The following is a 12,835-nucleotide window of genomic DNA, read 5'->3' on the forward strand; positions in this document are numbered from 1 at the left end:
CTCTCACTTGGTCAGTCTCTGCCAGTTCACACCCCATCAACTTGTATTTGTAGCTGGGATTCTTGGCCCCAATGTGAATTACTTTGCCCTTGGCCACACTGAACCTCATCTGCCACGCTGACGCCCACTCACCCAGCCTCAGCAGATCCCTTTGGAGTTCATAAATGATTTAGAGTTGGGAGTGAGCAGTGAAGTGGCCAAATTTGCGGATGACACTAAATTGTTCAGGGTGGTGAGAACCAGAGAGGATTGTGAGGAACTCCAAAGGGATCTGTTGAGGCTGGGTGATGTGGGCGTCAACGTGGCAGATGCGGTTCAATGTGGCCAAGTGCAAAGTAATGCACATTGGGGCCAAGAATCCCAGCTACAAATACAAGTTGATGGGGTGTGAACTGGCAGAGACAGACCAAGAGAGAGATCTTGGGGTCATGGTAGATAATTCACTGAAAATGTCAAGACAGTGTGCGTTTGCAATAAAAAAGGCCAACGCCATGCTGGGAATTATTAGGAAGGGAATTGAAAACAAATCAGCCAGTATCATAATGCCTCTGTATAAATCGATGGTGCGGTCTCATTTGGAGTACTGTGTGCAGTTCTGGTCGCCGCACCTCAAAAAGGATATTATAGCATTGGAGAAAGTTCAGAAAAGGGCAACTAAAATGATTAAAGGGCTGGAACACCTTCCCTATGAAGAAAGGTTGAAACGCTTAGGGCTCTTTAGCTTGGAGAAACGTCGACTGAGGGGTGACATGATAGAAGTTTACAAGATAATGCATGGGATGGAGAAAGTAGAGAAAGAAGTACTTTTCTCCCTTTCTCACAATACAAGAACTCGTGGGCATTCGATGAAATTGCTGAGCAGACAGGTTAAAACGGATAAAAGGAAGTACTTCTTCACCCAAAGGGTGATTAACATGTGGAATTCACTGCCACAGGAGGTGGTGGCGTCCACAAGCATAGCCACCTTCAAGAAGGGGTTAGATAAAAATATGGAGCAGAGGTCCATCAGTGGCTATTAGCCACAGTGTGTGTGTGTGTGTGTGTATATATATATATATATATTTGGCCGCTGTGTGACACAGAATGTTGGACGGGATGGGCCATTGGCCTGATCTAACATGGCTTCTCTTATGTTCTTATGAATACCAGCAAGAATACAAAGCTCACCTTTTGGTGGTCAGGAGGCCCAGAAAGGAGATAAGATGAAATGTGCTGCCAGCATTTTGGCTCCCCCCCCCCAATCTCCCTGAAAAACTGGCAAAAACTACAAAAAAAACCCCCTCCACCGTAATGAGATGCTAGATATCTAAATACATCTATATAAAATATTTGCATAGTATAAAATAGAAAGGGAAGACATGGAAGCAGTGAGACTTCACATTTCTGGGATCCAAGATCACTGCAGATGGTGACTGTAGCCATGAAATTAAAAGACGTTTGGTCCTTGGGAGGACAGCTATGGCGAACCTGGGCAGTGTAATAAAAAGTCGAGACATCACCCTGCCAACAAAAGTCCGTATAGTCCAAGCGATGGTATTCCCAGTAGTAATGTATGGCTGTGAGAGCTGGACCATAAGGAAGGCCGAGCGCAGAAGAACAGATGCTTTTGAGATGTGGTGCTGGAGAGGACTTTTGAGAGTCGCTTGGACTGCAAGAAGACCCAGTCAGTCAGTCCTAAGGGAAATCAACCCAGACTGTTCCCTGGAAGGTCAGATGCTGAAGCTCAAATCCTTTGGCCACCAAATGAGAAGGGAGCACTCCCTGGAGAAGATCCTGATGTTAGGAAAGACAGAAGGCAAAAGAAGAAGGGGATGGCAAAAGATGAGATGGCTGGACAGTGTTACTGATGTAACAAACACAAATTTGAGCAGACTTCAGAGGATGGTGGAAGACAGGAGGGCCTGACGTGACTTTGTCCACGGTGTCGCAAAGAGTCGGACTCGAGTATGCAACTGAACAACAACAACGTCATTGTAATTATGTTCTATTTTATATAATACAAAGGTGTCATATACAAAATACACTTTTACAGGAAACACATAATAGTACAAATCCACTAGGGTCAGTAAGTCAACTTCAAGAACAAGTCCATTCTTTGATAAGTAGAACCTTCAACAGGGAGAATTATGGGTACATTTCAGGTATTGCTATATTGAAAGTCGGGAGAAGAACATAAGAACATAAGAGAAGCCAAGCTGGATCAGGCCAGTGGCTCATCCAGTCCAACACTCTGTGTCACACAGTGGCCACAACCTAGGTGCTATCAGGGGGTCCACCAGTGGGGCCAGAACTCCAGAAGCCCTCCCACTGTTGCCCCCCAAGCACCAAGAAGGTAGAGCATCACTACCCTGAACATAAGAGAAGCCATATTGGATCAGGCAACAGCCCATCCAGTCCAACACTCTGTGTCACATAAGAGAAGCCATGTTGGATCAGGCCAATGGCCCATCCAGTTCAACACTCTGTGTCACGTAAGAACATAAGAGAAGCCATGTTGGATCAGGAAACAGCCCATCCAGTCCAACACTGTGTTACACAGTGGCCAAAACCCAGGTGCTAAGAGGAGAAATCCTAGTTAATCCCTGGGACTCTGTGTCTGGTTTAGTCCCAACGGGCTATGCTGAGCCAGTAAGAAACTCAAGAATCAATAACTTAACTAAGTATGCAGTTTATTGAAGTACAAAACCTCGTTCTCCTTGGAATACAGGGAATATTAAGAGGCATGAACATTCAGAATACAATCTATACAATGAAAGCCAAAACACAGTAACCCTGACAACTAGTCTACTGTAATGCACTCTACATGGGTCCACCCTGGGTCAGAATTTCCATCTAGCAGAGAATGTTGCAGTCTGATTACTATTTGGAGTGAGGCACAGAATGCATCTGACACGTATCTCAGTTGCTCCTTTGGGGACTGTTTAGTTTCCTAGTTTTTGCCAAGGTATGGGGTCTTGAACATGTGAAGGGATGTTATCACTTTGCTCTGGTTAGAACTCACATACAGCAGGGGCGGCCAACGGTAGCTCTCCAGATGTTTTTTGCCTACAACTCCCATCGCCAATGGCTGGGGCTAATGGGAGTTGTAGGCAAAGAAAAAATCTGGAGAGCTACCGTTGGCCATCTCTGAATACAGTATTGTGTTCAGTTTTGAGCACCACAGTTTAAGGATATAGACAAGCTGGACCAAGTCCTATGAGGAAAGGCTGAAGGAGCTGGGTATGCTTAGCCTGCAGGGGAGATAACTGAGAGGTGATATGATCACCATCTTCAAGTAGTTGAAAGGCTGTCATACAGGTAAAGGTAATCCCCTATGGAAGCACCAGCCGTTTTCGACTCTGAGGGGACATTGTTTTCACGGCAGACTTTTTACGGGGTGGTTTGCCATTGCCTTCCCCAGTCATCTACGCTTTCCCCCCCAGCAAGCTGGGTACTCCTTTGACCGACCTCGGAAGGATGGAAGGCTGAGTCAACCTGGAGCCGGTGACCTGAAGCCAGCTTCCGCTGGAATCGAACTCAGGTCGTGAGCAGAGGGCTCCGACTGCAGTACAGCAGCTTTACCACTCTGCGCCATGGGGCTCTTCTGTCATACAGAGGATGGTGCAAAATTGTTTTCTGTTGCCCCAGAAGCAATGGGTTGAAATTAAATCAGAAGAGTTCCCAGCTCAACATCAGGAAGAACTTCCCAACAGTTGGAGCAGTTCCTCAGTGGAACAGGCTACCTAAAGAAGTGGTGGGCTCTCCTTCCTTGGAGGTTTTTAAACAGAGGCTAGGTGGCCATCTGACAGCAATACTGATTCTGTGAATTAGGCAGATCATGAGGAGGGTGAGAAGGATTGCATCAGTGCTTAGTTCTTGTGGCTCCTTCTTACACATCGGGGGACATGCTAATTTGCAGCTTTGGGGCCAGTCAGAATTTTTTCTCCAGGCCAGATTGGCAAGGAATCCTGGAGGTTTTTGCCATCTTTTTCAGGGGTTACTGGGGATGTATGTGTGTGTATGGGGGGCGGGGGGGGGGAGGTATTTGTCAATTTCCTGCATTGTTGCAGGGGGTTGGACTTGAAGGGCTGTCATAGAGGATGGTGTGGAATTGTTTTCTGTGGCCCCAGAAGGTAGGACCAGAACCAACAAGTTTATTATTTATTACTTCAGATTTCTATCCCGCCCTCTCCGCAAGCGGACTCAGGGCGGCTAACAGTCAGCTCAGACACCTATAATTACAGTTTAAAACCCATAAAATACAATTTTTGATATTAAATCAAAAGAGTTTCCAGCTCAACATTAGGAAGAACTTCCTGTTAGAGCGGTTCTTCAGTGGAACAGGCTTCCTCAGGAGGTGGTGGACTCTCCTTCCTTGGAGGTTTTTCAACAGAGGCTGGATGGCCATCTGACAACAATGAAGATCCTGTGAATTTGGGGGGGGGGAGGTGTTTGTGAATTTCCTGCATTGTGCAGGGGGTTGGACTGGATGGCCCTGGAGGTCCCTTCCAGCTCTATGATTCTAGATGACCCTGGAGGTCCCTTCCAGCTCTATGATTCTAGATGACCCTGGAGATCCCTTCCAACTCTATGATTCTAGATGAGCCTGGAGTTCCCTTCCAACTCTATGATTCTAGATGACCCTGGAGGTCTCTTCCAACACTATGATTCTAGATGACCCTGGAGGTCCCTTTCAACTCTATGATTCTAGAGACCCTGGAGGTCTCTTCCAACACTATGATTCTAGATGACCCTGGAGGTCCCTTCCAACTCTATGATTCTAGGTGACCCTGGAGATCCCTTCCAGCTCTATGATTCTAGAAGACCCTGGAGATCCCTTCCAGCTCTATGATTCTAGATGACCCTGGAGGTCCCTTCCAACTCTATGATTCTAGATGACTCTGGAGTTCCCTTCCAACTCTATGATTCTAGATAACCCTGGAGGTCCCTTCCAACTCTATGATTCTAGATGACCCTGGAGGTCTCTTCCAACACTATGATTCTAGATGACCCTGGAGGTCCCTTTCAACTCTATGATTCTAGAGACCCTGGAGGTCTCTTCCAACACTATGATTCTAGATGACCCTGGAGGTCTCTTCCAACTCTATGATTCTAGAGACCCTGGAGGTCCCTTCCAATTCTATGATTCTAGAAAACCATGGAGGTCCCTTCCAACTCTATGATTCTAGATGACCCTGGAGGCCTCTTCCAACATGATGAATCTAAGGTGCTCGCTATAACTGGCAAGGGCTTACAGGGTTTAAGGTCTACAAGACTGCTTCTCTCAATACGATGTACTGCAACTGCTTTGCTCATAGGTTCCATTCCAGCAGGGGGCAAACTGGTTTGGGTTCATCCATGGGGAAGAGTCACAGCCCCAGATACGAGTCTTGAGCATCTACAAGAGGATTTCTTATTTTGAACTTTATACAGGGGCAGAAGGGAAAGTGAGGTGCTCCCCCATGTCCTTGTGGGCTCCCCACGATAAAGCTGGGCTGGCCCAGGGGCTGGCATCACACAACTGGGCCACAGTTTTCCTAGGTAGAGGATGCTGGAGGGAGGGAAGAGGGAAAGCTGAAAACAAGAGGAGCAGAAAAATACTGGTTGACTGTGGGGTGGGAAGGAGAGAAGGAAGCATGAAAATAAGTGCTATGGGGTCTTTCAGGAAAGGGGAATATGAAATAGTGGGGGAGGGAGAAATGAGATTCCACAAGTTCTTATTGGTCCTGGAAATAAATTCAGAAGTCCTAAGATGTCCACACCTATCAAACAAGTGTTCCCCCAGCCACCAAAAATATTTAATCCTTACAACTATCTTGCAAGGTTTGTCAGCCTGAAAATGTGATAGGCTAAAGGGCATCTAAATACCTTCCAAGCCTATTGCGGATTTGAACCCAGATCCACCAAGTCATAACCCAACACTCTGGTTCTTGAACTTAACTGACCCACTTCATGAATGGGGGCAAACTGGTTTGGGATCATTCATGGGGAAGAGTCATGGCCCCAGATGCGAGTCTTGAGCATCTACAAGATTTCTTATTTCGAACTTTATACACAATTGAAAAAGTCATGCCAAACTAACCTTTAAAACATTTAATGAAGCCCGGCTTATTAAAACCCCCACAAAGCTCACAAAAGAAAACATATTCTGGTTTATCTGATACAACTAACGATATCTTTAATCAGCTATGACCCTTCCTTAGTGGAGTTTTGTTTCCTCTGGTTCATAAATACTTAATCTAGGGTTGCCAACTGCCTGGAAGGAAACGTGTTCTCTCCCTTGAAAAGTGTCATTATTTGCTAGATGGCCGTCTTGACAGCAATGACGATCCTGTGAATTTAGGGGAAGGTGTTTGTGAGTTTCCTGCATTGTGCAGGGGGTTGGACTAGATGACCCTGGAGGTCCCTTCCAACTATAGGGTTCTATGAAATTGGGCTCTCCTTCCTTGGAGGTTTTTCAACAGAGCCTAGATGGCCATCTGACAGCAATGAGAATCCCGTGAATTTAGGGGAAGGTGTTTGTGAGTTTCCTGCATTGTGCAGGGGATTGCACAAGATGACCCTGGAGTCCCCTTCCAACTCTAGGATTCTATGAAATTGAGCTCTCCTTCCTTGGAGGTTTTTCAACAGAGGCTAGACGGCCATCTGACAACAATGAAGATCCTGTGAATTTAGAGGGGGAGGTGTTTGTGAGTTTCCTGCATTGTGCAGGCGGCTGGACTAGATGACCCTGGAGGTCCCTTCCAACTCTAGGATTCTATGAAATTGGACTCTCTTTCCTTGGAGGTTTTTCAACAGAGGCTAGATGGCCATCTGACAGCAATGAGGATCCTGTGAATTTAGGAGGAGGTGTTTGTGAGTTTCCTGCATTGTGTAGAGGGTTGGACTAAATGACCCCGGAGGTCCCTTTCAACTCTAGTATTCTATGAAATTGGTCTCAAAATGACCCCGGAGGTCCCTTTCAACTCTAGTATTCTATGAAATTGGTCTCTCCTTCTTTGGAGGTTTTTCAACAGAGGCTAGATGGCCATCTGACAGCAATGAGGATCCTGTGAATTTAGGAGGAGGTGTTTGTGGGTTTCCTGCATTGTGCAGGGGGTTGGACTAGATGACCCTGGATGTCCCTTCCAACTCTAGGATTCTATGAAATTGGGCTCTCCTTCCTTGGAGGTTTTTCAACAGAGGCTAGATGGCCCTCTGACAGCAATGAAGATTCTGTGAATTTAGGGGGAGGGGTTTGTGAGTTTCCTGCATTGTGCAGGGGGTAGGACTAGATGACCCTGGAGGTCCCGTCCAACTCTAGGATTCTATGGTTCTTCAAATGCCCATTTCCACACACCAAGCCTCTGGGAAAGAGGCAGGATCCCCCCACGCCTTTTCTGCCAGTTAGCAACCCTAATCCAGATACCTTTCCAAATTAAGTGAAATGAATTTTCTCAGCAAGATGAATAAAGACACAGTCTCCAAGGAAGCATTCAAGGAGACCTCTGAGGAGTCAGAGGTGGGGCGGGGGAGTAAACCTCAGCCCAGCACTTATTCCAGGTCATTTCTGGCTCATGGAGTTGCAGGGGGAGGTGGGGGCAGGCAGAGGGAATCTTACTTCTCATTTCTGATTCTCTCCAGGAGAATCTGGGGGTTGATGGAAGATAATTGGGATTGAGGAATTTGTGTCCCATAAGGTTTTCCCACCAACTCCACAGATACCAGTCAATTTCCACAAAACTAGATTATACTGGGGGCCTCTTTTTCTAGCAGGAGCTCCTTTGCAGATTAGGCCACGCCCCCTGACGTAGCCAATCCTCCAAGAACTTAGAGGGCTCTTAGTACAGGGCCTACTGTAAGCTCCAGGATTGGCTACATCAAGGGGCGTGGCCTAATATGCAGAGGAGCTCCTGCTGGAAAAAGAGCCCATTTGATATCTTAGAACTTACTGAGTTGTTGGGTTGGAAGACACAAGTTTTCCTTTCAACCCAAATTAAGTCCTATGGCCAGAACTCTTTGGACGTCAAGGTGATGATACCCAAAACAGCTCACAGCAGGCAGGACTGAGGAGAGATCAGGGTTGTGTAATACCTCTCTAGGACTGTTTCTTAGATTTAAAAGTTTGTGAATTACGGATGCTGGCTGGTCACACTGTGTTTATGGCAGAAGCAGAGAGGCTATAAATATCCGTTACTCACGGCTGGTCTATTTCCTCACAGGATTTGGGAAAGGAAATGTTTTTGCCACTTTTGTAGATGTCAGAAAGAGTTACACTGGCAGACAGTCTGAAGCAGTGAGTTTCAGAGAGGAGGGCAACCACTAAAAAGGCCCTTCTGTGTGTTACTACTTCCTGAACCACCAACACCTGGGTGTCTGAAGAGAACCCTCACTAGAACCAGCTTTAGGAATGTTTTGTATGGATTCTCTGAAGAACATGAAAACTGAATCCATTCTTCAACCTTTTTCCACACACTGAGCGTTTATCTGGTTCCTTCCTTGTGTGGACTAAAGGAGATTTGAGGTGACCCTGAATTTCCTTTAACTAGCAGAGTCCATCTTTCTTTTCTTCCCTGTGAGATCTAGAGCTTCAAACATGGCTACAGCTCCTTCAACAGGTATTTTTTTTAACATTTCTTCCTAGTTACTGTAAGATTTCTGTGTAGATTCAAGCTTTCTACAAGAGTTTATATAGTTCAGTGTTTTATAGGGTCTGTGGTTGTCTTTTAGAAATAAGACAGAAGTTCTTTTCATGGGCTAAGCGGTTACATGACTTTCCTTGTATGCTGTCTTAGAAGCTGCAGGAGATTTCCATGCTAAGCAGAACTCCACACAGGGCATTGAAAAGGTTTTCCCTTTGTGTGGGTTCTCTAACGCCTTTGAAGATTGCTATTTTTACTCAATCTCTTTCTACATGCTAAGTACTCAAAATCTTTCATCCATGTGGGTTCTTGGGTCATGTTGAAAACGGCAACTCAAAATAAACCTCTTTTCACACACTGAGCATTCAAAGGGTTTTCTCCCCTTCGTGGGTTTTCGGATGCAGTTGAAGACTGGCACTCAACCCGAATCTCTTTCCATGCTCTGAGCATTCACAAGGTTTTCCCCTTTTGTGGGTTCTTTGGTGCTGCTGAAGAACGCCACTGCAACTGAATCTCTTTCCACACTCTGAGCGTTCACAAGGTTTCCCCCCTGTGTGTGTTCTTTGGTGCAGCTGAAGACTGCCACTTGTACTCAATTTCTTTGTATGCTCTTGAGTATTCAAAGGGCTTCTCTGTTGTGTAGGGTTTTCTGATGCCGCTGAAGATGACTACTCCTATTGAATTTCTTTCCACACTCTGAGCATACAAAAGGCTTCTCCCCTGTGTGGGTTCTTAGGTGCACGTGAAGAGCGCCACTCTGTCTGAATCTCTTCCCACACACTGAGCATTCAAAAGGTTTCTCCCCTGTGTGGGTTCTTTGGTGCAGTCGAAGATAACCACTCAGACTGAATCTCTTTCCACACTCTAAGCATTCAAAAGGTTTCTCCCCTGTGTGGGCTCTTAGATGCTTTTGCAGATCACCACTCTGACTGAATCTTTTTCCACATAGTGAGCATTCAAAGGGTTTCTCCCCTGTGTGGGTTCTTTGGTGCAGTTGAAGGTGGCCACTTCTACCGAATCTCTTTCCACACAGTGGGCATTCAAAAGGTTTCTCCCCTGTGTGGATTCTTTGGTGCAACTGAAGATTGCCATTCATACTAAATCTCTTCCCACACTCCGAGCATTCGAAAGGTTTCTCCCCTGTGTGGGTTCTTAGGTGTCGTTGCAAAGTGCCATTCTCACTGAATCTCTTTCCACACTCCGAGCATTCAAAAGGTTTCTCCCCTGTGTGGGTTCTCTGATGCAGCTGAAGATGGCCGTTCTGAATGAATCTCTTTCCACACACAGAGCACTCAAAAGGTTTCTCCCCTGTGTGGGTTCTCTGGTGCCGTAGTAGAGTGCCACTCTCACTGAATCTCTTTCCACACACTGAGCATTCAAAAGGTTTATCTGGTATGTGGGTTCTCTGATGCCGTTGAAGATGGGCACTCCTACTGAATTTCTTGTCACACTCTGAGCATTCAAAAGGTTTCTCCCCTGTGTGGCTTCTTTGGTGGAGCTGAAGAGTGCTACTCCTACTGAATCTCTTTCCGCACTCTGAGCATGCAAAAGTTTTCTCCCCTCTGTGTATTCGTTGGTGCACAAAGAGCTGTGATCTATTTCTGAAGTATTTCCCACACTGAATGCATTTACTTGCCTCCAATATCTTGGGTTTTGAAAAATGCACATTACGCTTTCTTACATCTTGCTTCTCAATCATGTGGCTGACTTTCTTTCTCTTAGGTCTGCCTTGGTTCTTGGCGTTTTCTTTCAGTTGTTCATTTTTAACTCTCTCTGGCATTTGCTGATGAAGTTCCTCCCCCTCCTCATTCCTCTGATCATTCTCTGCTGGAATAAATAGAGAGATACTGTTAGCATCTGGGAGGGCTGGTAAGGTCCAAAGACATCTATGAGACTGCAGAAGGAAAGGATCGACAGCCCTCTGGCCTTGTCCAGCTTGGCTGATTTTAATTACCCCTCTTCCTTTCCCCAGAACATCTAGTGTTTAAGGATACCTCACTCTGTAACAAAAAGTCTGCCAAAAAATGTCATGATGTGGAAGGGACAATGGCTCAGTGGCAGAGCATCTGCTTGGGAAGCAGAAGGTCCCAGGTTCAATCCCTGGCATCTCCAACTAAGAAGGGTCCAGGCAAGTAGGCGTGAAAAACCTCAGCTTGAGACCCTGGAGAGCCGCTGCCAGTCTGAGTAGACAATACTGACTTTGATGGACCGAGGGTCTGATTCAGTATAAGGCAGCTTCATATGTTCACCCCATGGGTCAGTAATGACTCGGTGCTTGCACAGTGGACTAGCTTTACCTTTTACATTCCCCTCAAGAGTCACAAAGAGCCCTGTGGTGCAGAGTGTTAAAGCTGCAGTACTGTAGCCCTAAGCTCTGCTCACGACCTGAGTTCAATCCCCGGCAGAAGCTGGGCTTTCAGGTAGCCAGCTCGAGGTTGACTCAGCCTTCCATCCTTCCGAGGTCGGTCAAATGAGTACCCAGCTTGTTGGGGGGAAAGTGTAAAAGGCTGGGGAAGGCAATGGCAAACCACCCCGTAAAGTCTGCGCTGAAAACATTGTGAAAGCAACGTCACCCCAGTCGGAAACGACTGGTGCTTGCACAGGGGACCTTTCCTTTTCTTTTCAAAGAGTCACAGCTGAGCTTTTGCCCAGCAGGGGTTTCTGAGCCTTCAGAGTGAGAAAGTGACCGTTCTTATTGGGGAGGGATGGTGGCTCAGTGGTAGAGCATCTGCTTGGAAAGCAGAAGGTCCCAGGTTCAGTCCCCGGCATCTCCAACTAAAAAAAGGTCCAGGCAAATAGGTGTGAAAAACCTCAGCTTGAGACCCTGGAGAGCCATGAATGGGGCTGTGGCTCAGTGGTAGAGCATCTGCTTGGTAAGCAGAAGGTCCCAGGTTCAATCCCCGGCATCTCCAACTAAAAGGGTCCAGGCAAGTAAGTGTGAAAAACCTCAGCTTGAGACCCTGGAGAGCCGCTGCCAGTCTGAGTAGACAATACTGACTTTGATGGACCAAAGGTCTGATTCGGTATAAGGCAGCTTCATATGTTCGTATGGTAGAGCATCTGCTTTGTAAGCAGAAGGTCCCAGGTTCAATCCCTGGCATCTCCAACTAAGAAGGGTCCAGGCAAGTATGCGTGAAAAACCTCAGCTTGAGACCCTGGAGAGCTGCTGCCAGTCTGAGTAGACAATACTGACTTTGATGGACCGAGGGTCTGATTCAGTATAAGGCAGCTTCATATGTTCATATGTTATGTGAGGAAGGGGGAAAAAAATCAAGAGTAAAAATTCTTCTGGAAGCACAGAACCATGGTCAAGATCAAAGCCCATGACCACAACCAGTATAAGGGGAAGAGATCTGTGAGGCAAAGAACTCGAGTTCCCCGAAGGGTGAATGTGATGGCCTGGTTTGACTTGTGGGTTCATGATTCAAGTCTCCCTGCAGTTAACATTTTTATATTTTTCAAGACTAAACTTCAGAATGTGGTAATTGGCCAATTGTGAGACCCTGTTTCCAATTGTGTAAACAGGAGGGAAGGGGGATTAGGAGGGTCTTGACAGCCTCCAGAAAATTCCATCAAGGATTCCTCTTGATTGGGTCCTTAGGACCACCTGACCCCTAGAGAAGCAGAAAATATAATACTTACCCTGCAACAAGAGATGCCATTCAATCACAAGTATTTCATGTCTTAGATAGAACAGTTAGCTTTTCTTGTTTTTCTGTTGCTAAGCTGCATAAGCTGTGCTGTTTAGTGATGGAGGCAGCCTATTTCTTCACCAGGCTGAATAGCTCTGCCAAGGTTTGACTCCCTTCTCTGTTTTCGGCCAACGTGAGTTCCTCTTATGGAAAGTGAGATGTGAATATTTAAATTAATGGGAGAAATTGCTCTCCACGAATTTGTCTAATCTCTTTTTAGAGGCATCGCAGTTACAGGATGTGGAGTGCCGCAAATTAACTCTGCGCTGTATGAAGAAATACTTATTTTTCCCTTGACCTGAACTCTCTATCCATCAAATTCACAGTGTGCCCAATTGCATTCAGGCATGATGAGTCCTTACCAGAGGAGAGGGCATCTTGGGCACGCTCCTGGGCCCGCGTCCTTTGCCCTTGCCCCAAGGAAGCTCCTTCTGCCTCAGGGAATGTAGTTTCTTTCTTCACGGACGGTGCCCGCATCTGAAACAGCAGCAAGGAAGAGAGATGGAGTGGAAAAAAAGATGAAGGAATGGATCCTGCCCCACT

The 12,835-nt window shown here is 46.4% G+C and overlaps 1 protein-coding gene across 1 annotated transcript; it reads right to left on the reverse strand.

Annotated features, from left to right (window-relative positions):
- Positions 1–9,219: 9,219 nt before the first annotated feature.
- On the reverse strand, positions 9,220–10,551 carry LOC132570945 (zinc finger protein 239-like). Its single transcript, XM_060237580.1, has one exon. It carries the CDS (start codon positions 10,378–10,380, stop codon positions 9,220–9,222), a length of 1,161 nt encoding a protein of 386 aa, XP_060093563.1. The 5' UTR covers positions 10,381–10,551.
- Between the last annotated feature and the right edge of the window lie 2,284 nt (positions 10,552–12,835).

Source organism: Heteronotia binoei, chromosome 5, assembly GCF_032191835.1.
Source record: "Heteronotia binoei isolate CCM8104 ecotype False Entrance Well chromosome 5, APGP_CSIRO_Hbin_v1, whole genome shotgun sequence".
NCBI classification, from domain to species: domain Eukaryota; kingdom Metazoa; phylum Chordata; class Lepidosauria; order Squamata; family Gekkonidae; genus Heteronotia; species Heteronotia binoei.

Coding starts and splice junctions, on each gene's coding strand:
- LOC132570945 (XM_060237580.1), bottom strand. CDS start 10,380: ATGCCAGAGAGAGTTAAAAATGAACAACTGAAAGAAAACGCCAAGAAC.